General features: G+C 58.0%; 2 protein-coding genes across 4 annotated transcripts; one reads left to right on the top strand and one right to left on the bottom strand.

Annotated features, from left to right (window-relative positions):
• Nucleotides 1-2,669: 2,669 nt before the first annotated feature.
• MLF2 (myeloid leukemia factor 2) lies at nucleotides 2,670-18,822 on the bottom strand. Of its 3 annotated transcripts, none has more exons than XM_017343412.4 (9): nucleotides 18,276-18,822; nucleotides 7,306-7,383; nucleotides 7,010-7,136; nucleotides 6,439-6,474; nucleotides 5,491-5,544; nucleotides 4,422-4,550; nucleotides 4,114-4,273; nucleotides 3,349-3,561; nucleotides 2,670-3,142 (listed from the first exon to the last, which is right to left on the bottom strand). In XM_017343412.4, the coding sequence occupies exons 2-8, from the start codon at nucleotides 7,353-7,355 to the stop codon at nucleotides 3,374-3,376; spliced, it is 744 nt and encodes a 247-aa protein (XP_017198901.1). In that variant the 5' UTR covers nucleotides 7,356-7,383; nucleotides 18,276-18,822; the 3' UTR covers nucleotides 2,670-3,142; nucleotides 3,349-3,373. The 3 variants fall into 3 exon arrangements, with proteins under 3 accessions (XP_017198901.1, XP_008257981.1, XP_002712941.1); XM_008259759.5 differs by lacking the exon at nucleotides 18,276-18,822 and adding an exon at nucleotides 7,868-8,063; XM_002712895.6 differs by lacking the exon at nucleotides 18,276-18,822 and adding an exon at nucleotides 7,928-8,063.
• PTMS (parathymosin) lies at nucleotides 16,746-21,664 on the top strand. The gene is made up of 6 exons (XM_089303320.1): nucleotides 16,746-16,778; nucleotides 17,457-17,873; nucleotides 20,418-20,489; nucleotides 20,650-20,728; nucleotides 20,871-20,932; nucleotides 21,105-21,664. Exons 1-6 carry the CDS (start codon nucleotides 16,746-16,748, stop codon nucleotides 21,153-21,155), a joined length of 714 nt encoding a protein of 237 aa, XP_089159446.1. The 3' UTR covers nucleotides 21,156-21,664.
• Nucleotides 21,665-21,676: the final 12 nt, after the last annotated feature.

Genomic DNA, 21,676 nt, shown 5'->3' with positions numbered 1-21,676 from the left:
CACTGCCAGCACCTGACCCCCACATGTATCCATGCTGAGAACCAGTCACAGGCCCCAGGCTGAAGTGTGGGCCTCACCAGAGTTGGGGGGCAGGGGTGAAAATTAGTCCACGTGTACTAACAAGAAAACTTAGAGCACCCAGGCCCGCCCACTGAGACTGAGGTGGGAGCTGCTACCCTGCCCCAACCCCCACTCAGAACTGTGCCTCAGTGTGGGCCCTGGGACAGAAACCAAGCTGATAGGCTGGGCATGAACTTTTTTTTTAATTTTTTTTATTTTTTTATTTTTTTTATTTTTGACAGGCAGAGTGGACAGTGAGAGAGAGAGACAGAGAGAGAAAGGTCTTCCTTTGCCGTTGGTTCACTCTCCAATGGCCGCCGCTGCAGCCGGCGCACCGCGCTGATCCGATGGCAGGAGCCAGGATCCAGGTGCTTTTCCTGATCTCCCATGGGGTGCAGGGCCCAAGCACCTGGGCCATCCTCCACTGCACTCCCTGGCCATAGCAGAGAGCTGGCCTGGAAGAGGGGCAACCGGGACAGAATCCGGCGCCCCAACCGGGACTAGAACCCGGTGTGCCGGCGCCGCAAGGTGGAGGATTAGCCTATTGAGCCACGGTGCTGGCACTTCTTTTTTTTTTTTTTTAATAAAGACTTGTTTATTTGAAAGGCAGACTGACAAAATTAGAGTATTAGGAGAATCTTCTAGCTGATGGTTTGCTTTCCATATGGCTGCAACAGCTAGGGCTGGGGCCAGGTTGAAATCAGGAGCCAGGCATGGCTTCGGATGGGCACAGCTCCGGCTGTTGCAGCCATCTGAGTGAACCAGCAGATGGAAGACCTCTCTGTCTCTACCTCTCTCTGTAACTCTTTCAAATAAATTAAGTCAAGAAAGGAGAGGAGGCCGGCGCCGTGGCTCACTAGGCTAATCCTCCGCCTTGCGGCACCAGCATACCAGGTTCTAGTCCCGGTCGGGGCGCCGGATTCTGTCCCGGTTGCCCCTCTTCCAGGCCAGCTCTCTGCTGTGGCCAGGGAGTGCAGTGGAGGATGGTCCAAGTGCTTGGGCCCTGCATCCCATGGGAGACCAGGAGAAGCACCTGGCTCCTGCCATCGGATCAGTGCGGTGTGCCGGCCGCAGCGCGCTGGCCATGGCGGCCATTGGAGGGTGAACCAACGGCAAAGGAAGACCTTTCTCTCTGTCTCTTTCTCTCACTGTCCACTCTGTCAAAAAAGAAAAAGAAAAAAAGAAAGGAGAGGAGCTGAGGGGAGCGGAGGGGAGCAGAGGGGAGGGGAGGGGAAGGGAGGAGAAAAAAAAGGGGCGGGGGAGGAAGGAAGGAAGGTTGGTCAGGAGCCAGGAACTTTATCCTGGTCTCTCCAAGTACCTAGCCCATCTTCCACCGCCTTCCCAGGCACATTAGCAGGAAGCTGGATCTGAGCCAAGGCTCAAATTGGCACTCTAGTAAGGGCAGTTGGTGTTGCAAGTGGCCGTTTAACCCATTGTGCCACAGAGCCAGCTCCATAGCCTAAAATGTTGTACTAGAAGGATCCTAAGGAACAGGTTAGTGGCAGGGCTGGGGCCCAGGCCCCTGGTCTCCCACCGCGTCCTCCTCACAGGGGACTGCTGACAGCTACTAGCTCCCAGAGGAAGTAGTTCTTGCCTATCCAGACAGAACACACAGCTGCCACTTCAAGAGAGGCCTGTGGATGCCTTCAGCCCTGCCGTCCACAATTCAGAACGCAGGGGGAGCACCTCGACCTGTCTGACTTCTGGGACTCCTCATTCCTTTGCGCCACTGGGTTCCCCTGACCCAGTCCATGCATGGTCAGCAGCACTGTCTAAAGAGCTTCAGGAACTGCACTGAGCTAGACAGGCTCAGTTTCGCCTCTGCTGGCTGAGGACTGGCCATCTACTCAGCCATCAGAATGGGAAAACCCACCCTGCCCTGAGGACCCAAAGCTGTAAGCATCCTTCTGTCTTTATCAACTAAAGAACTGGACTCCCTTCAAGAGGGAGTCCCTGGACTCTCGTACACAGGCACTGGGATTAAGTAGCCACCCGAGAGGAGCGGGGCGACCCATTTGGCCGGCATCACGGGAGCAAGCACCTTCAGAAACCCGAGCTCCTCTGGCTCTGCCAGGACCGCTCAGGTTCCAGCTTGCTGATCTTTTCCGTCTCCTTCCCTGGGCTCAAATTCTCCACAAGTGGGGATGTGGGGTTTGTAGAACACTCCTGACCCCAGAATTCTCTCCAGCCCCCTCAAAGGCCTGTGTAGGGTTATCTGGGCTCCTGCCCACTCTGAGGAATGTTCTTGCCACAGTCCTTGGGAGAGACTCTGCTGAGGACAAGGGGCAGTCAATCTCTCAGACACCGGTGACATGGGCCCTTGTCCCCTAAGAGGGCCACATTCTTGCCTAACCCTGAGCGCAGCCTGCCCCACCTGCCAGTGCTCTGACGGCCCCCTTGTTCTGACCCTTGAGGTCCTGGGCTTGAATTCAGTCAAGGAGGTCACGCATGGAGACAGGAGGGGGACACAGGGAGGTGACCAGACTCCAACTGAACGGGAGGAGATCAAAGCGCAGCCAGACCCTACTTGGTCTTTTTTCCCATTCTCCTTTATTCCATAACCACCTAGTTACAAGTTGCACAAATCAAAAAATAAAGGCAGAGAAGGGTGGAGGGAAGATTTCTGTGATGTGTGCGTGGGCGGGAGGGGGAGGGAGAAAGAGTCGGGAAGCAGTCCCTGGTTCCACAGCCCTGGACAGGGCTATGTACGGCCCCTGCCATGCGGGCTCGGAGCAGGAGCTGGGCGAAGATCCAGGGTGGCTGAGAGATGGAGGAGGCCCCTGAACCTAGAGCTCACCCCCAAAGACCCTCGGATGCACAGCAAGGGTGGAATGGGAGCGTGAGGAGCTTCGGAGATGGAGCAGCGATGTGGAAAGTCAAGTTAGATCCAGGGCGGGTGCAGCGGCCGTGGGAAGGGATGAGAAGCAAGAAGTAGGTCGAGGGGGCCGTGAAAGGCTCTCCCTGAGACCCCCAGGGGGAGGTGGGGGCCAGCCTGCCTGTTAATTTAATATTAAATTGGGGGTGGGGGTTGGAGAGGAAAAAGTAATTTCAGGGGATGGTTTCTCAGCCTCTCAGCCTGCACCTGGATGGGGAAGAGAGGAGCACAGGTCAAAAGGAAAGAACGCTAGGAAAGCCGGGGGCTGGTGCAGTGAACGCAGCTCCTCTCTCCCGCCAACTGGAACGTGCTCTACCCGAGGGGCAGCACAGCGGGGCCCCAGCGCCCCTGTGCCAGCCCCTGTGCGGCTCGCCTCGCGCAGCACTGTCCCTCCCTCCCTCCCCACTACTTACAAGAGAGGCCGAGGGCCCGGGGCCCTCACCAGTCGTAGCGGCGGGACTGTCGGGAAGGGGAGTCCTCAGGTCCCTGGATGGCCAGGCGAGGCGGCCCCTCGGCCCTCCGGCCGCCAGCCGCTGAAGCCTCATGCCGTCGGAATTCCAGTGGGCGCTGCTGCCGGAATCGCGACGTCTCCCGCCGCCACTCATCATCAAACGCGGCGGCCTCGCCTGCGGAGCACACAGAGCGCAGCTATGACGCTATGACGCCATGACGCTGGCACGCAGCAGGGCTGCTGGACGCACATGCGCAGAGGGAGCCCCAGCCTTTCAGCGGGTGAAAGGCCCTGTGCTTGGGGGAGGGGAAGCAGCAACTTCCTTTAGCGATTTCGCTTCCACGTGGTCCCTGGCGGCCACTGGCAGGCCTAAGACAGAAGGAAATCGGGAATGGGATAATTACTGAGTTGGGGATCCAATGGTATTTCATAACTGTTTTTATTTTAAATAAGATGAAATCAAGGGAGGAGAAAGAAATCCTGATCCAAATGAAAACGGGTAGAATGGTATCGACACCATTCTGGTTGGCATCAGTGACCAAGCCGGCCCTTCCCTCCTTGGGAGGCGGCTGCCAGCACTCGACTCAGTCCCTGGGCTGACACCAAGGCTCCCAGCCAGAGCAGATCCCCACAGCTCTGCCGGAGGAATCTCACTGGGGAGGGCCAGCTGGCATCCCCTAGGAAGCAGACCAGGGCTGCTGGCCAGCCAGCGGGGAGAAAGGCTCACTCTCGTCCAGGTTGATGTAGTCCTGCCGCTCCTCCTGGTCGCCTGTGCGGTGGTTTCGGGAGCGCTGCAGGATGTGAGCCCTGTCCCGGATGTGATGCCCAATGGACATCTGCTCAAGTCCGCTGTCCGAGTCCCGGACGGTCCTCCGTGTCTCCCGGATCTGGGGAGAACAGAGCCTGCTTGGTTAGCCTCGACAGAGCCCTGGCCAGACCGTCCCGGGATACACACAGCAGCCACACAACCCAAGCCTGAAGAGAGACGGTAGGGCTTCTCCAGGTGTTCTTCAACCCCGCTCCTCCCACACTTACCCCGCCTGGCGCTGAGCGCATCTCCGATGTCTCTTGGTAGACCTTGGGGGCCCCGTCACCCGTGTTGGAGTAGGAAATGACAGTGGAGGACGAAAAGGTCTGGCAATTGCCTCCAGCTGTCATGTGTTCCTGGGGAGGAGAGGGGGCAGTCGGACAGAACGGAGGGGCAGGGGCTTGGCGCCTACATCCCATCAGGGTGCCTGGGCTCCCATCCCAGCTCTGCATGTTCCCAGCTTCCTGCTCATGCACTCCCTGGGAGGCAGCAGGTGATGGCCCATGTAGTGGGGTTCCTACCACCTACATGGGAGACTCAGTTTCTGCCTCTGGCTTTGGCCTGGCCCAGCCATGGCTGGTGTGGGCATTTGGGAAGTGAGCCAGTGAATGGAAGATCTGCCTCAGTCTCTCTGCCTTTCAAATAAGTGACAGTGCATAGTTTTTTAAAAAGGGGGAGAGTGTTTTAGCACAGTGGGTTAAGCCTTGGCTTCAAATGCTCACATTCCATATCAGAGTACCTGGGATCTAATCCTGCCTCCTCTTCCAATCCAGGTTCCTGCTAACACACATGGGAGGCGGCAGACAATGGCCCTAATACTTGAGTCCCAGCCATCTACTGGGAGACCCAGAGAGAGTTCCTGGCTCCTGGTTTCAGCCTGGCCCAGCCCCATCTGCAGGCATTTGAGGGGGTGGATGTAAGATAACTCACTCTCTCTCCATCTCTGTCACTCTGCCTTTCAAATTAGAGGGAAAAAAGAGAGAGAGAAAGAGAATGGGGAGGATTCCAGGCCAGAAAAGAGATTTCACTCTTCAGCTGCCCCTAACTTCCTCTGAGCTCAACATAAGCAAGAACGCTGGTAAGAGGCAGAGCTGTCACTGCCTACTTAAGAATGCTGCTGCTGCCGCTTCCCACTCAGGCCTGAGGGCAGACCGGCTCCCAGCGTGCTGGGTTCCATCACACTCTCCAGTGCCAGCCCTTCACAGCACCCTCTCCTCCCGCAGCCCCAGAGGACTTGGGGGCCCCCAGTCATCACCGAGAACGAGGCTGGCGAGGGCCAGGGGGCGAGAATCTCACCATGTTTCCAATCATGTCATTCATCATCCCAAACATGTCCATGAAGCCACCAGACTAGAGAAAGAGACGGAAAACAGGACTTCAGGGTCAGTGCTCGGAGATGACCCGTAGGCACCCCCCGGCCACATGGCCCCCGTCCCCCTGCTCCTCTTCTTTCACACCCAGCAGCTGCTTTCTCTCCATCAGAGTGACCAAAATGCTCAGGTTTCTCCCGTAGACTGCTGACCTCCTTCTCCGTCCCCCTGGCTGCTCTGATCCAATGCCCTTCTCCTGACTGCCACTTCAGCCCCTATCTTTAAGAAGCAAGCCGAAGTTAATGGGAGTCTAACTGCTAAGAAATTATTAGAATCTACTGAAAACCAAATCTCGTCAGCCATTCCACAGTTGCCCCCTCCTCTAAAGACCAAACTTGGCAAGATAACTCCATCTTCCTAAGGGTATGGAGTTCCAGGAGCACAGGGGTAGGCACAGAACTGGCTCAGAGTTCTGTGAACTCAGAGATGCAGGGCCTGGCGCTGTGCTGTAGAAGCCTAAGCCTCTGCCTGTGGCTGGTGCCACATCCCATGTGGGCACTGGTTTGGGTCCCAGCTGCTCCACTTCCAGTCCAGCTCCTTGTTAATGTGCCTGGGAAAGCAGTGAAAGATGGTCCAAGTGTTTTGGCCCCTGAACCCACATAACAGACCTGAAGAAGCTCTTGGCTCCTGGCTTCAGCTCAGCTCAGCTCTAGCTGTTGTAGCAATTTGGGGAGTGAACTAGCAGATGGAAGACCTCTCTGTCTCTCTTCTCTATATCTATAACTCTACCGCTCAAATAAATAAACCTCTAAAAAAAAGAGAGAGAGAAGATCCTGGGGTTACCTGTGAGACTACTCCAAAGCAACAGATTTGGAATGATACCTAAGGTTACAGAATGAACGAGACAGAAGGCCACCAGGAGACAGGCACTCACCATTCCCAACATCCCGAAGGGGGAGACAGCCCCAGCCTACAGGAAACATGGGAGGAACCAAAGTGAGACAGCCACATCCTGTCGTGGTACAATCCCCAACTTTCAACCCTCCTCTCAAAAGGGGTCAAGCAGCCTTTTTCCACACCCCTCCCCCACCTCCTCTAAGATCATTTCGTTTGCTAGGCTGGCTGTGGTGCAAGAAAAATAAAGTGCCGCGTGGGCATCTGGTGCAGCGGGTCAGCTGCCGTTTGGGAGGTCTGCGTCTGTATCCCACGCTGGAGGGCCTGGGTTTGGGTCCTGGCTCTGCTTTCCATTCAAGCTTCCTGCCAATGCACAGCCTGGGAGACAGCAGGTGACAGCCTAAGTAGCTGGGTCCCTGCTGCCCAGGTGAGAGACCTGCCCTGGCTCCTCGCTGTGGCAGGCATTTGGGGAGTGAAGCAAGCAGTGGGTAGGGGATCTGTCTCTCTGCCCTTGAAATAACAAGCAAATGCACACAGTGAATAGAAAATCAAGTGCGCTCCCGCCCGCCCTCTGGCCTCCCCGGGGTCTGGGGTATGTTTCACACGGTCACCTGCATCCTGCGGCTGGCAGGCCTGGCCCCCGGCACGCTGCCATCTGTGATGCTCAGGAAGGGGCTGTATCCGAAGCCGCCGGACAACATCCGGCTCATGTGCTGGCGGTGAATGGCGAAGGGGTCCCTGTGGAGTGAGGATTCTGTAGGACCGGCACAAGGGCCGCGCTGTCAGCCCACAGTCACAGGGCGCAACTGGAGCACGCAGACCCCACTGCCCTGAGTCAGAGCTGGTGCTGAGCGCCCAGGGGCCTGTCTGCCCTGTTCCCAGCGGAAGCCGAGCCGGCAGTACTCACATCAGGAACATGGGATCCTCGGGCTCCACGTCCCTCATGAAGCGGAACATGCTGATCTGAGCTCCAGGGGGCTCCCCGCTGTAAAGATGCCCACGCTCGGTTACTCAGAGGTGACCAGGCTGCCGCACGTTCGCACAATGTAGTACTCTCAGCGCACCGTCCCTTCCACATACTGACGCTGACCCCCAACTCCCGGTACTCCACACAACCCCCTTCAAACCTCACACTCTCGGTGAGGGCCATGGAAAATTTTCCGAAGCCCTCAGTCTTCTGCCTCCCCCGCCCAGGGCCATCTTCTTCCCAAAGCCCGAGGCAGGAACACCCTCCCTCTCCCATCCGTGCCCCGGACGACAACCCCAAGTGCTGGCCCTCCGCCCCACTACTGACCCCAACCAGCTCGGCCTCCCTTCCCCCCCCCCTCCATCTGCGGCCGGGCCTGGCCCGGGCGGACCTCCTGCGCCCCCCGCGCCTGTCGGCTGCCCCCAGCGCCTGCCTCCCCGCCGGGCGACCCGGAGAGATAGGCCCGACCCTCTCCCCCGTCCGCACCGCCGGCCCCTCGCACCCTGCAGTCCGCGGGCGCGCTCCCGCCCTGCCCGGGCTGCCTGCTCTGCTCTAGCCTCACCGGTCCCCGGCTCGGGCTCAGCGGCCCATCCGGCCGGTTTCGCTTCTCGGTGCGATGCAGGCTCAGGGTCGCGGCCCGGGACGTGGGGATTGGTCGGGGCTGGAGCTCCTCGGCCGCCCGCACCGCCTCCTCCCACAGCTGCCACCTCCGTACCCCCGCCCTCGGCCAGGCCCGGGCGGAAGTGACGTCACGGAGGGACAGCCCACTCGGGCCGGGCGGCGGGAGCTCCGCCCGCTGGGGTTGGGGGAGGGCAGGGCCGCGTCCCCGGGGCTAGCGAGGGGGGAGTCAGGTCTGGGGCCGCGCGGGGTCCGCTGGGAACGAGGGGCGGGGAGGCCTCATTAATAACCTGGATTTGGGTCCCGGTAAGGGTGGGGGGTGAGGAAGAGGAGTCCTTTCCTCGGCAGGGGACAGGGCACTGAAGCTCGTTCCCTTGGGGGCCGGAGGAGGACGCGGGCAGACACCCCTGGGCCAGGGGCGGGCGCTCTGTGGGCGACTAGGTGTGGCAGATCCCTGCGGGGAGCTTTAAGCAGACTTTCTGCAGAGGCGTTCAGGCCTCGAGGAAGGAAGGGCAGCGTTTCTCAGGCGGGAGGCGCCCGCGCCTGCCCCCCCCCCGAGGGAGGAGCTTTCCTGACAGGGCGGGGTCCCTGGAGTGACGTAAAAGCTCTCCAGCCCAGGTCTGGTTCACGCTTGGGAAAGTCGGACTGGGGCATAGAGGCCAAGGTTGAGGGGCTGGCCGCCAGGGGGCGCTGGTGGGCCAGGCTGGAGCTGTAGCGGAGGCGGCTCCTGGACCCCCTAGTTATCCCCTCCGTGAAGGGTCGGACTGGGCAAAGTCTAGTTCTGAAGTCCTTCAGTTATGTGCTGATCTTCCCTAGCTGTTGTATCCTTACAAGCTCCTGATCCTGCACGGATCATTTTTGCCTCTAGTTAGACAGGTAGGTCAAGGGTTTCAAGTTTGGGAGCAGAACGGGGTGGAGGGGATTACTCGGAGGCGGGGCTCCAGACAGGGCCCAGGAGACCTGACTCCAAGGCTAGTGGCTGATACTTTGACATATTAAATGTCTTGCATAAAATCTGGCTCTCCTGGAGACAAGGGCCCTCCCCTGTGGTGTCAGAAGATTTGGACTTTCTAGGGTGGACTTTAGACCAGACTCATCCAAACTCCAGCTCTCCCTGGTTCTTTACTCTGGCTGTTAGTCATATTAGTGCTGTGGAGCCTGACCTGTTCCCAATAACTCCCTGGGGGAGATGGAGGAGAGGGTCGTTGGTGACTCGGAAAAGGAGCTGGGAGCAGGGCTTCTCAGGTTTCTTTGGACCCATCACTGTGAAAGAGGAAGAAACAGTAGTGGGGATGGGCGCAGGGGCAGATAAGAGGTAAACCAGCAGACTGGCAAAGTCCAAGGAAAACAGAAAAAAGAAATTTTGTCATTACTATTTCTAGGGAAGAGAAGTCATAATATCTTTTAAGTTTTTAATCATCCAGATGCCAGTCTGTTTAATCTGTGACAACCCTGAACACCACCTATGGTAACATACATGACAAAAGTAGCCCAGATGGCTTTAATCTCGACAGCCAACATGCAACCATCCCTTTTCCTCTTGCACCAAACAAAAGCGGTTTGACATGTGACCAAAGGATTCTGGGCCCAGCCTTAACTAGGGAGATCCTATCCGATTTTTTTTGTCCTCTCTTCCTTCCAAAGGAAGTTCTTTATTGACCATTGACAATGTTTAATGAGGCCTTGCACTGACCTAGGTGCACTGTACTGAGCATAAATACAAAATTATAAGACACAATTCCTACTAATTTAAGGCATACAAATCTCCTAGCCTCTTTTGCATTCTCTATTAAAAAAATTATTCAGGCAGGGGCTCACTTGGCTAATCCTCTGCCTGCGGCGCCGGCACCCAGGGTTCTAGTCCCCTGGTTGGGGCACCAGATTCTGTCCCAGTTGCTCCTCTTCCAGTCCAGCTTTCTGCTGTGTCCTGGGAAGGCAGTGGAGGATGGCCCAAGTCTTGGGCCCCTGCATCCGCATGGGAGACCAGGAGGAAGCACCTGGCTCCTGGCTTTGGATCGGTGTAGCGCGCCGGCTGTGGCAGCCATTTGGGGGGTGAACCAATGGAAAAGGAAGACCTTTCTGTCTCTCTCTCTAACTCTGCCTGTCAAAAAAAAAAAAAAAAAAAATCATCCATTGAAAGGCAGAGCAAGAGTGAGAGAGAGAGGGGGAGAGAAAAATATCTTCTGTGCGCTGGTTTCCTCCCCAACTAGGCCAGGCCAAAACCAGGAGCCAGGAACTCCATCTGGGTCTCCAACCCAGGCAGCAGGGGTCCCAGTACTTGGGCCAACCCCCACTGCCTCCCAGGTGCAGGAAGCTGGATCGTGGAGCCAGTGCTCTGATATGGAATGGCAGCATGGAAAGCAGCGGCTGAACCCACTGAGCCACGACAACGGCCATACTTGCTGCCTTGGCTTCTCTCCATAGCCCAAGATTCTAATATCAGGCATCTTGACCTCTGTGTGATGTTTAACCAGTGTATTAACTTCTCCTAGGAGACAAAACTCAAAACCTGGGTTTTGTTCCAGATTTAAAAATTGTTCAGCAGGTGAGAAAGGAGGAGGAGAAGCAAGAGTTCATTGTCAAAGCCCCTGGAGACAGCCTGTGGGCAGCTGCCTGCTCCTGCAATTGAAGGGGGTGTTATCTTACAAGAAACCAGAGTTTCTGTCTTCCACCTCTTCTTTCCTCTCTTCCTCCCTCTTCCCTTCCCCTCTCTCCCCACCTATCGCCCTTTTCTGTCCAGTAAGTCGTCATGAATGGGAATTCCTCAGTCTAGAGTATCCCATAGCTCCCAGATGCTAAGACACAGGAGGAAGCAGGCCCTACCAGCGATGAGGCTGACAACCAGGAGGATGAGGACTGCTGGGAACGCAGAGAAACAGAGTGACTTCTGCCTTCACTGCTTTGTCTGATGGGGCCCAAGTGGGGAAGTCCTTGCGAGGGTGGAGCTGGGCCAGAAGAAAGGGCCCTCTTTAGATGTGAGGTCACGCATCTGGAGCAGTCCCAGGGCACTTGGATATGTGAACAGAGCGAGGGTGGAGCAATGGTGTTGGAAGTAGGGAGACTATAACAGTCCAGCTATATTTTAGATGCATTTCAGGAAGCATTTTTAAACTTCTAGAATATGCCAGGTATGGAAATGGGTAATATGAAAATTCTCAAAATCATGATTAAAAACCTTAAGAACTTAAAGTCAGTGAGGGATGCTGATGCTTTGAGTAGATGCAGGGGTATGCTTGGAGAGGGGCCTTCAAGGAATAAGAAGGAGCTAGTGAGGGAAAGAAAAGTCCACGTGAGGGTCCGGCACTACAGCCCAGCCACTTAGGCCACCTCTGGGGACACCAGCTTCCCATGTCAGAGTGCCAGTTCGAGTCCTGGCTACTGAGTGGCAGCAGATGATGGCTTGGATGCTTGAACCCCTGCCACCCATGTGGGAGACCAGGATGGAGTTCTGAGCTCCTGGCTTCAGCCTGGCCCACCCCTGGCTATTGCAGGCATTTGGAGAGTGAACCCCCACTCCTTGTCTCTCCGTTGTGCACAAAAGTGGAGATGAGGATCACTCTTTTGCCTGAATGAATGGGTGGAGGTGAGCACCATAATGGAAATAGGAAACACGAGGGGCTTTCAGTGGGAACATCAAGGAGCTGGGCTGCGTTCAGGGAAGCAGAATGGAATGAGGGCCATGACTCGGGCTCAGGAGTTAAGTCAGTGTGAGAGAACTGAGTCATCAGTGTTTGCTGTATGTTTTGGCAACACAACTTAAAACCACTGAAGTGTGTGATAGAACACCCTTTTTATTTGAAAGGCAGAGTTAGAGAGAGCGAGAAGAGATACAGAGAGAGGTCTTCCATCCATTGGTTCACTCCTCAAATGGCTGCAACAGCTGGGGCTGGGCCAGTCTGAAGCCTGGAGCCTGGAACTTCTTCCAGGTCTCCCACATGGGTGCAGGGGCCCAAGGACTTGGGCCATCTCCACTGTGTTCCCAGGCGCATTAGCAGTGAGCTGGATTGGAAGTGGAGCAGCCAGAACTCAAACCAGAGCTCATAAGGGATGCCGGCACTTCAGGCCATGGCTTTAACCTGCTGTGCCACAGTGATGGCCCCAATTAATTAATTTGAAAGACAAAGTGACAGACAGATCTTCCCTTTACTGGTTCACTCCCTAAATGGCTGCAACAGCTGGCGCTGGGCCAGACTGAAGGTAAGAGCCTGGAACCCTATCTGGGTCTCCCACACAGGTATCAGGGGCCCAAGCAACTGGGCCATCTTCCACTATCTTCCCAGGCACATTAATGGGAAACCAGATCAGAAGCTGAGTGGCTGGAACTCAAACCAACAGTGTGATATGGGATGCCAGCATGATAAGCAGCTGCTGAACCCACCACCCCACAGTACCAGCTCCTCCTGGTTATTAAGTCTTCCCTTCTGGGCAAGACAAGACCTTAGCTCTCCTTCCTGGTGTCATTTTCCCTAGCCTTTTCATGTTGACTTTCCTGGTCCTCTGGATCAACCACACTGTTTAAACTACAAAAAGATCAAAACTCTGTGATAATGTATGTGACGACAGTGGATCAAATGATATGAAACACAGCCGCCAGGGTTGCTCTCTGCCTTTCTACTCACAGATCCGTGGAAGTGAGAAAAGAGGTAGAAAAAGAGAAAGTTGAGGGCCAAGGTCTAAGTAGTGATGTCCAGCATGGCAGCTGTCAGCCACACGGAGCACTGAAAGGTGATCAAAATAAAATCAAATCCAGCTGCCTAGGTTGCACTAGCCACAAATTCAAGTGTTCAATATCCTGACAGGGCTGTGGCTATTACATTAGAAAGTACAAGGGCACTTCCAAATGTCCATGGAAAAATGGAATTAATACATACATTTATTTGGTTGTAAAAAACTTAAAATTCATGTTTTTTCATAATATGCCATTTTCCTGAGCTTTCGGAGACCCCCATATAAATAACATTTCCATCATCATGGAAAGTTTTATTTGACGGAGCTGGAAAACAACTTCTGGACTTTTTTTTTTTTTTAATAAAAGATCTATTTATTTGAAAGGCAGGGTGACAGATGTAGGGACAGAGACAGCGAGAGAGAGAGAGAGAGAATCATCCATCTACTGGTTCACTCCCCCAAATGGCTGGGCCAGGACCTCCATCTGGGTCTTCTACATGGACGCAGGGGCACAAGTACTTGGACTATCTTCTGCTCCTTTCCCAGCCCGTCAGCAGGAAGCTGGCTCAGATGCTGGCCACCCAAGCAGGGGCTTAACCTGCTGCACCACAACACCAGGCCCCTGCGTCTGGACATTTTAAGGGCCCTTGAAGGCTTTTTTAAGCACACATGTAGGGGAGAGAAACTGGAGGGAGGACAGGGGAAGGCTGGGCAATAGAAAACTATTCTAGGTGTAAAAGCAAAGGAGGTCATAAACTCACAGAGAATAGAAAAGCCAAGCAAAGAATCTGAAGGAGGTATAATGGTGAAACCAACTGTTCTTGCTGGAGAGAAGGCTCATGGAGAAGCAGAAGAAGAGAGGCCACAGAAAGTTCAGTTGTGGGCTGGCAGTGTGGCACAGCAGGGTAAGCCACTGCCTGAGCTCTGGTTCAAGTCCTGGCTGCTCCACCTCCAATCCAGCTCCCTATGTAATGCCTGGGAGAGCAGCTGAAGATGGTTCAAATGCCTGGAGCCCTGCTACCCTTGTGGGAGACCCAGGCGGAGTTCCAGGCTCCTGGCTTCAGCCTGACACAGCCCCAGTTGTTGGGGCCATCTGGAGAGTGAAATGGCAGATGGAAGATCTCTCTCTCTCTCTCTCTGCAGTTGCCTTTCAAATGCATAAATAAATCTTAACAAAATTTCAGTTATGATGTTCAAACCACAAAAGACAGCGACCACCAGGACACCAGTAGTTAATGAGATCTCCAACGAGACACCGACAACAAACAGGCTGTGTTCTCCCAGCCTATTTAAAGAACTCAGGTTGACTCTGAAATTTCTAGCCCAAAATGGTATCTCAGGCTAGTGAGGGCTTCCTCTTTTGTGCCTAGCATTGTGCTAGGTATTTACTGTGCCACAGGGGGAGTTGTCAGTGACAGCAGAATGCCGACCGAGGAAGGCGGTTTGGTGTCAAGGAAGCTACAGCAACAGATGCGTGGTCTTCGGAGCGCCGTGAGATCAGGGAGGTATTCTGGATCCTCAGGGAGACCACACAGTGCGTTGTCCAGCAAACAGTCCTGGATGCGTGGCCCTTATCACTCTGTACTTTGATCTACTGAGCTCTCCCCATCGATTCCTTCAGTGCAAGGACCATGTTTTTCATTTACTTTTATTTCCATCAGAGTCCAGTGCCCAACACCTAACAGGAGCTTAATAAAAGCTGAAATGCCAGAGCTCGAGTTGCACGTGGAGGGCAAAAAGGCACATCTTTATTTTTAACTTAGACGTGAGCAGAAGTGGCCCTGGCCATGATGGGCTATACTGACTAGTAGTGCAGTACGCATGGTGTTTATGCCTTACTGGGATCACCACAAACAGGTCAAAGTTGGGTGGCTCAGGTCCCTAGCAATCCCATCTCCACTGACCTGAGTTTTGAAAAGATTGAAGCGGGCAGTGGGGAGGGGGAATAGAAAACAAGTCACTAGGAGTGGAATGGAGCTACAAAGTATAATGAAGAGGGAAGATGGCCCCACACTCAGGGCTCTTTCTCAGCACCTAGTCTATCAAAAAACAAAACAAAAACAAAAACAAACAAACAAAAAAAACAGGCACGCTGAAAAAAGTGTAGGAAGCTGGAGGGAGTGAAGGACTCCCCAGGAAGGGCTGCAGGTACCACCGCAGTGAGGTTCCTTTCTAGGCTGTCGGGCCAGAAGTCAGAGTTCCCAGGGGCTCAGGCCGCCCTTCTCGCCTGCTCGCCTCTTTCCCACCTCCAGAAGACGTGTAAGCAGCACAGGCGACTAGAGGGAGAATTTCTCAATTGGACTGTGGAGTAACTGAATTCTAGGAACAGGCAAGCCTCCACAAAGCCTCAGAAACAGTTCTACGGAAAGCACAGGCATTTGGCACCATTGGCCGGGGACACTAACCCCGGCGGCTGCGGGGGTGGGGGGAGGGGGCAGCTAGCTTAGCATCGCACTAGCTCCAAAGTCATGCTAAGTCTCACTTTCAGCTGCTTTCTCACGAAGAAGCCAAGACTTCCAGGCCCCAGTCTGTTGTCCAACCAGGTAGGTTGGACCACAGCCCAGCCCCTTAGCTTGTGCGGGACAAGGATCCGATCCAGGCCTCTATCTTCCCAGGTCTTTTCCCAGGGGTCCCTGTGGACCCTGGTGTCCCGGCTCTGATTCCCAGTGCGCTCTCCCTTGGGCCTCGGGACAGGATTCTCATTCTCTGCCTCTCCATCTCCCTGGAATTTTCCACTGCAGCTGCCTCTGCTCCCAGACACCCCTCCCCGGGAAAAATTCCCGGCTCCCTCCGCCTCCCCTTCCCTAATCACACCTCATTCCCACCCCCAGCCCAGAGGCCCAGCCCACAGCCCGGCCCACCCCACACTAACCCCAGTGGTCCCAGTGAGAGAAATGAGAGGCCTGGCCCCTTATAGAAAGGGAGAAGGAGGGTCCCCGTCTCTCTTAGGGGCGGGGAGAAAGGACAGTGGAGGGGCTGGTCCCCTGTGGGGCTGGAGTGGGGGGAGTGGCCCTCCTCACATCCCCATATAAGGCAGGGCAAGCAGCTAGGCTCCTGGATTGGCTGATTCAAATGAGCATTCCACCTGGCAACAGGGTTTCTATTGGCTCTCAGGAAAAATAGGAGGAAGGTGGATGGAGGTTGTTAGTGGCGGTGATTGGAGGGGGGAGGGGAGTGGAGGTGACCGGAGTAGGGGGCGGTTACCAGGGCAACAGGGTAAGAGCCCAGCAGGGTGTCCGAGACAGAGGGAGGGGCTGGGAGGTGGGGGAAGAGGAGCGAGGAACAGGAGGGCGGGAGGGAGAGGGTGCGCGACTGGGAGATGGGGGGGGGTAGCCAAGGAGGGGGGAGAGGGAGATAAATGAAGCCCGAGAGTACAGAGATAGAGATGGGGAGAGATCACTAAAGACATCAGCCAGTGACTCAGAGAGACAGATTGAGAGAGGGAATGGAAAAAGCTCAGAGGAAAGATGGACCGAGTCCCGCAAGGAAGAACTGGGTGGGGCCCCCAGATCTCTGAAGAGACGGAGACTGAGAAGCCGGGAGAAGACTCGGAGAAACTGAGCGGTGTGGACACCAAGGACCAGACGGCGGTGTATTTGAGCATGCAAATGTCAAATGACGATGACTGATCGGCCAGCGTGTTTTTTTTTTTTTAAGAAAATGAACTGGACTAAAATTTAGATGAATATTGATGACAAACATGGGAGTGTACACACACCAGACACACCTCTTGCCAAACCCCAGCCTTCCACCCACCCACCTTCCTGACCCCAGCCCCCACCCCTGAGATCCCAAGAAACTGAGATTGAGGGCAAGGCGCCGGGGAAGTGTGGGGTTCCAGCAGGACAAGGCTGGAGCTCGGGACCTGGCCTCCGCAGGATATTTGCAAAGGAGGCACCTGAATTAAGGACAGGCCGGGGAAGATGGCAGCAAAGCACAGAGAGGCAACTGTGGGAAAACGAGGGCAGGAAGAGTTGAGGGAAATCGGCAAAGGACAGAGAGCAGGTGGCGACTGAGTGAGGGCCGGAACGCACAGGGGCGCGGGTGGAAGAGGGTGGGCGAGCCGCGGAGAGGAGGTGAGGTCGGAAGGGCAGATGTGCCAGGCAAACGGCTGCGAGGGCAGTCAGGTAAGTCTAGGAGGGCTGCAGAGAAAACAGAGGGGCCCAGCGCACAAGTAGGTGAGCTCGGGGACAGGTGGAGGGTCTGCCTCCCTGCAGGTCACGGGAAAGCAAGAGTCAAGGGGGAACCGAGCGGGGGTCCCGCGTGTCGGTCTCGGCAGCGGAGAGCCCGGCGGTGCCCTTGCTGCTCTGCCACCCCCTCCCCAGGCCCCCGAGCCTGTAGAGGGAGATGACCGCCGACAGCCAACGTAGTGTGCAAGCAGCCCCGCAGCCCTCGGCCTCTCGTCGGCTTTGGCTTTCTCAAATACCTGCGCTGCCTCGCCATCTGCTACCCCACCCCGCCCCACGGGATCACAATGTCAGGGCTTTTTCGGGGTTAGTAGGATCCTGGCCACCTCTCGAGTCCGCCCCCAGAAGACAGACTCGGCCTTCGCGCAGGCAGTAGGTTGGGATTTGGGAGAGGTGCCTCCCCGCAGGAACCCCACCCCTTCCCACCTCCTCGCCCCACTCCTCCCTCCGCGGCCGTCAGTCTCTCCATTCCCCCCTCCCGGGCTCGGCCCTGCCTCCCGCCCCTCGCTCTCCCTCCCCTCGCTTTCATCCTCCTATCCCCACCTCTCCAACCTCCTCTTTCATCCTCCTCCCCGCTCCCGCCTGCCCCACCCCTGGGAAGCCCCTCCCGTCGGGCAGCGCCGCCTTATAAGCGGGTTCCCTTCCCGGGGGCGGCAGCGGCTGGTCGGCGGCAGCTCTGCTGGTGCGGGGGCGGCAAGCGCAGGACCGAGCGACCGCGGCCAGAGCGCGCCGGCCACCGCCCGCACCGCCCTTCCGCCCGCCCTCCGGACGGCCGCAGCCCTGCGGGTCTCCGCTCCAGACCCACCTCCGCCCCACCCCGCGCGCCTCTGCCGCCTCTTCCAGAGACCCAGCTTGCAGAGCGGCCGCCTCTGCCGCTGCCGCCGCCGCCGCCACCGCACCAGGTTCCGGCCGCGGCCACCCTCCGCCGTCCAGGGCCCCTCCGTCTCGGCCCCGGGACCCCGGCTTCCCGCCAGCCCCGGCCCCGGCACCATGTCGGAGAAGAGCGTGGAGGCAGCGGCCGAGTTGAGCGCCAAGGTACGGGCGGGAGCGGCTGCGGTCGGGACCCCGCGCGCCCCCCGCGGATGTGCGCCGGCCCCCGCCCCGCGCCGCCCCCGACGGCCCCGCACGGCCCTCGCGCCCGGGTCCCGGCGGACCCCAGGGCGCCCTCCCCCCAGCTCCTGGCCTGGCGCTGCCTACCCCGCTGTACGCGCCCGCGCCCTCTAGCGGCCCGCGCGCCACGCCGCGCCCCCGGCCTCGCCAACAGCCTGCCCGCGCCCGGCGCTCGGAGCCCGCCGCCGTCCCCACCCCGCCCCGGCCCACTCGCGGCCGCCTGGTCTACCCCTGCGGTTTCCCGTCGCAGCGCTCCGGGGCTTACTTTGCGGAGCCCCCTCCCCTCGACCTTTCCCCGTTTCTGCTTCCAGTCTGACCTCCCCTTACCTGTGCCGGGCGGTTGGGGAATCCGAAGTGTACGCGGGACGCTCCCGGGAGGCGGCCGCCCTCGGCCCCTCCCCTCGAGGCCCGGCCGCCGCTGGCTTCCCTCCCCGGACGGCTGCCGCCTCTGTGTTCTTCCCTCCTTTCCGCCCTCTGCTCCACTGGCGTTCAGCTTTCTCTTCCTCGGCGCCCCCCTCCTCTATTAAATAATTTTGAATCCCTAAAAACCTGCAGGAGGGCGGGAATCGCCTTCGCGAAGGCCGAGGCTCGGCATTGCGTGGCTTTGCCTGCAGCTGCCCTCGCTCCCATCCGTTTCCTGGCCTCGTCCCTGTGCCCTTGCGTCTCTTCCAGCCTCCCTCTAATTTCCCTAAGGAACCTGCCTCGTGTCGCTTGGGGAAATTAATGCGGCCAGGGTTTGGGGGCTGGGAGCCCGCTCTCGCCGGGGAGGGGGTGCCGGGGCCTGCCAGGGAAAAGCGGGGAGCCTGCAGGACGCACAAGGCGTTGGGAGGTGGGCCGTGTGTGAGATCCCACGAGGTGTGCCAGTGTGGCCCTCGGTGGCATGTGGCATGTGACTTCGCCGTGTAGGTGTCTTTGTGTGTCTGAGATCCGGCGGCTGTGTGGGGCTTCCTGTGCCAGGTACATGTGTGCGGGTGGAGAACGAGCTGTTTTGGAGCCATGTCGCCGCTTTGTGGGTGCGAGTGGCAGTGGCTCAGCCAGGCTCCCGTGCCCATCGCAGGAGTGGGTGCGGAATGCCCCTACGCGGGCCATGTGGCCACCCATGGCGGAGCACTCCTCTCTGGCTGTGTTGGCTGGCATCGGCGTGTGTCCCTGCATGGAGGCCAGGGAGCCGCTTAGCACAGACCTAGGGCCCAGGTCACAGGCCCTCCTGGAAGAGGGATCATGGAAGGACAGTGGCCAGAGGACAGGACAGGGGAGGGGGGCCCCGCCCCTCGGACTTTGCTCTCTGGTGTTCTGCCTCCTTCCATCAGCCCAGGGCCCTCAGGGCAAAGCTGACCAGCCCCTGGTTCTCCTGGCCCAGACTGTAGGGGAGAGCTTGGTAGAAATGCCATCCCGACCTTGTGGCAAAGAAATGGAGACAGCAAAGCAGCTGGAGGGGGAAGGGGGTTGGAGACCCTCCCCTCCTGCCCAGTTCCCGCTGCACCAGGCCCCTCTCCTATTCCCCGTCCTGTTCCAGATGGGTCATGGCCTCCCGGGTGATCTGCCCACCCAGGAAACTTCAGCCACATGGAGTCGGTGAGCATCACCAGATCAGATCACACAAGGACACCTACAGTGTCACCCAGTGCCTGCCAGAGGCGGGCTGGGGACAGGACTGGAATCTGAATTTGAAGTCTGGGGTGGAGTCCAGAGGGGACTCTCCTGTGGCCAGCTCCTGCTGGCCTATCAGGCTGGGACATCGCGGCTCTGCCCGCCAGGAGCCAGGGTGCAGGAGGCCCGGAGCTGTGTGCTGGGAAGCTGCCTAGACAGGCGCCACCTGCATCTGCGTGCATCTCCCACCTCCTGCCCAGGCCTTGTTGCCCGCTGCTCCCTTCCACACTCTTCCATCCGACTTTACTCCTCTTCCCCCACAGCAGTGCACGTGCCAGGGGAAGAGGACCGTCTGGGGTGGGGGTGGGAGGAAGTGAGAGGGGGGTGCTGGGAACGCGCTCGGGTGCTCTCGCTGTTCCTGTGGTGTTTGGCCAAGCGTGAGGCTCGGGGAGAAACAAAGGCATTATTAGAAGCTGGGAGGGATGCCCAGGAGACAGAGCTCAGGAAAAGGCTCCAGAGGTAGACAAAGGGCAGAGCTGGGTGGGCCTGGGAGGGACCCCGGGGAGGGCGTGGGCACCGGGCCAGATGGAGGGACTTGTGTTGCCGAGCTGACCTCTAGGGCCAGCGAGGTTTGGAAGACCTCGATGGTGGTGGGAACCGACCTACTGCCCTTCCGTGGGGACTTGGGGAAGGAGGACTCCGTGCTCAGTCCCTTTGTGGCGCAGACATAAGGAGCTTGGGACCCTTGTTCTGTCGCTCAGCTGTGGCCCCTTCTCCATGTCACTCTCCTAAGCTCACTGCACGGGGAGAACCAGGGTTGGAGGAGCTGAGGGCTGCAGGTCAGTTGTGGTGAGTGACAAGTGACATCTTCCCTTGCAGGACCTGAAGGAGAAGAAGGAGAAAGTGGAGGAGAAGGCCGGCCGGAAAGAGCGGAAGAAAGAGGTGGTTGAGGTGTGCTGGGGGCATCGGGCGGAAGCCACCTGTACACTCCCTGTCACTGTCCTGCCAGTTGCTTTGGGGGGGGGGGCTCCTGCCTGTCCCTTGGTCCCTCCCAGGTCCTTGTTGTCACCCTGTGGTGGTGGGTGACCCGGCCTTGTCGTCTGTCCTCCAGGAGGAGGAGAACGGAGCCGAGGAGGAGGAGGAGGAGACTGCCGAGGACGGAGAGGAAGAGGATGAAGGAGAAGAAGAAGGTGGGGAGGGGCAGGGGAGGTCGGGCTCAGAGGCTCAGCAGTCAGGGTGGGTTTGCAGGCCCGAGCAGGGCTGAGGGTGACCGCAGGGGGTCCCCGCCGCAGCTGCCTGCCCTTCCCCATTGACCCATTTCTGGCTCCTCAGATGAGGAAGAAGAAGAGGAGGATGACGAAGGGCCCGCGCTGAAGAGAGCTGCCGAAGAGGAGGTTTGGGCTGGGCCGCGGGGGCCAGAGGGGCTGTCAGGGATGCAGCAGGGGCTGGGCGCCCTGTGGATGTGGGCGCAAAGCCTGTGGCAGCCCGGGTGGGGGCTGGCGCCAGAGCCGGGGGAGGCCCCCGTCCCACCTCGCAGCCACCCCAACGCTCTTTCCTTCCCTACAGGATGAAGCGGATCCCAAGCGGCAGAAGACAGAAAACGGGGCGTCGGCATGAGCCCCCTGCCAGTGGCTGGGGCCAGAGGCCCTGGGGGCCCGGAAGGGGCTGGGGACAGACAAGTGCAGCCACTTCACCTGGCTCCCTGCTCTGGGCCCTGCGCCAGAGCTGCCACCCTCTTCCTTCTCCCTGGCTTTCTCATTTCCCCTCCTCCAGTCACTGCCCCCTGCACCCTCACTCTGCCGTTGTTGCCACCTGACCTGCTCCGTCCATCTCAGTCCCCAGCCGGTCCCCAGTGCCCCCCGCCTTTCTTTGCTCTCTTCCTCCCTGTCCCCCACCAGCCCCCGCCTCCCTCTGGTGGCCTCTCCTACGTAACCGCTGCACCCCCCAACCTCACACCCCACCCCGCCCCTCTCCTGCCTGATCCTTGGCTCCCCGTCAGATCCCCTCCTCTCAGACAGCGCCAGGCCGGGGTGGGGCCGGGGTTTGGGGCCGAGCCCCACAGCTGCCCCCCTCCCCTCCCCTTTTTGTATAATTTAATAAAGAAACGGTCGCGCTTCTGTTTTTAATCTGTCTCCTGC

This window comes from Oryctolagus cuniculus, chromosome 9 (assembly GCF_051225735.1).
Source record: "Oryctolagus cuniculus isolate XC-2025 breed Fujian yellow rabbit chromosome 9, ASM5122573v1, whole genome shotgun sequence".
Lineage (NCBI taxonomy): Eukaryota > Metazoa > Chordata > Mammalia > Lagomorpha > Leporidae > Oryctolagus > Oryctolagus cuniculus.
The sequence above is the reverse complement of the archived record's forward strand: the minus strand, read 5'-3'. Positions and strand labels throughout refer to the sequence as shown.

Coding starts and splice junctions, on each gene's coding strand:
- PTMS (XM_089303320.1), top strand. CDS start 16,746: ATGTGCCAGGCAAACGGCTGCGAGGGCAGTCAG. Junction 16,779..17,456: donor ACGGCTGCGAGGGCAGTCAG/GTAAGTCTAGGA, acceptor CCCGTCGGGCAG/CGCCGCCTTATAAGCGGGTT. Junction 20,490..20,649: donor GGAAGAAAGAGGTGGTTGAG/GTGTGCTGGGGG, acceptor TCTGTCCTCCAG/GAGGAGGAGAACGGAGCCGA.
- MLF2 (XM_017343412.4), bottom strand. CDS start 7,355: ATGTTCCGCTTCATGAGGGACGTGGAGCCCGAGGATCCCATGTTCCTG. Junction 5,545..6,438: donor CCTTCGGGATGTTGGGAATG/GTGAGTGCCTGT, acceptor CTCTTTCTCTAG/TCTGGTGGCTTCATGGACAT. Junction 3,562..4,113: donor CTACATCAACCTGGACGAGA/GTGAGCCTTTCT, acceptor TGTGCTCCGCAG/GCGAGGCCGCCGCGTTTGAT.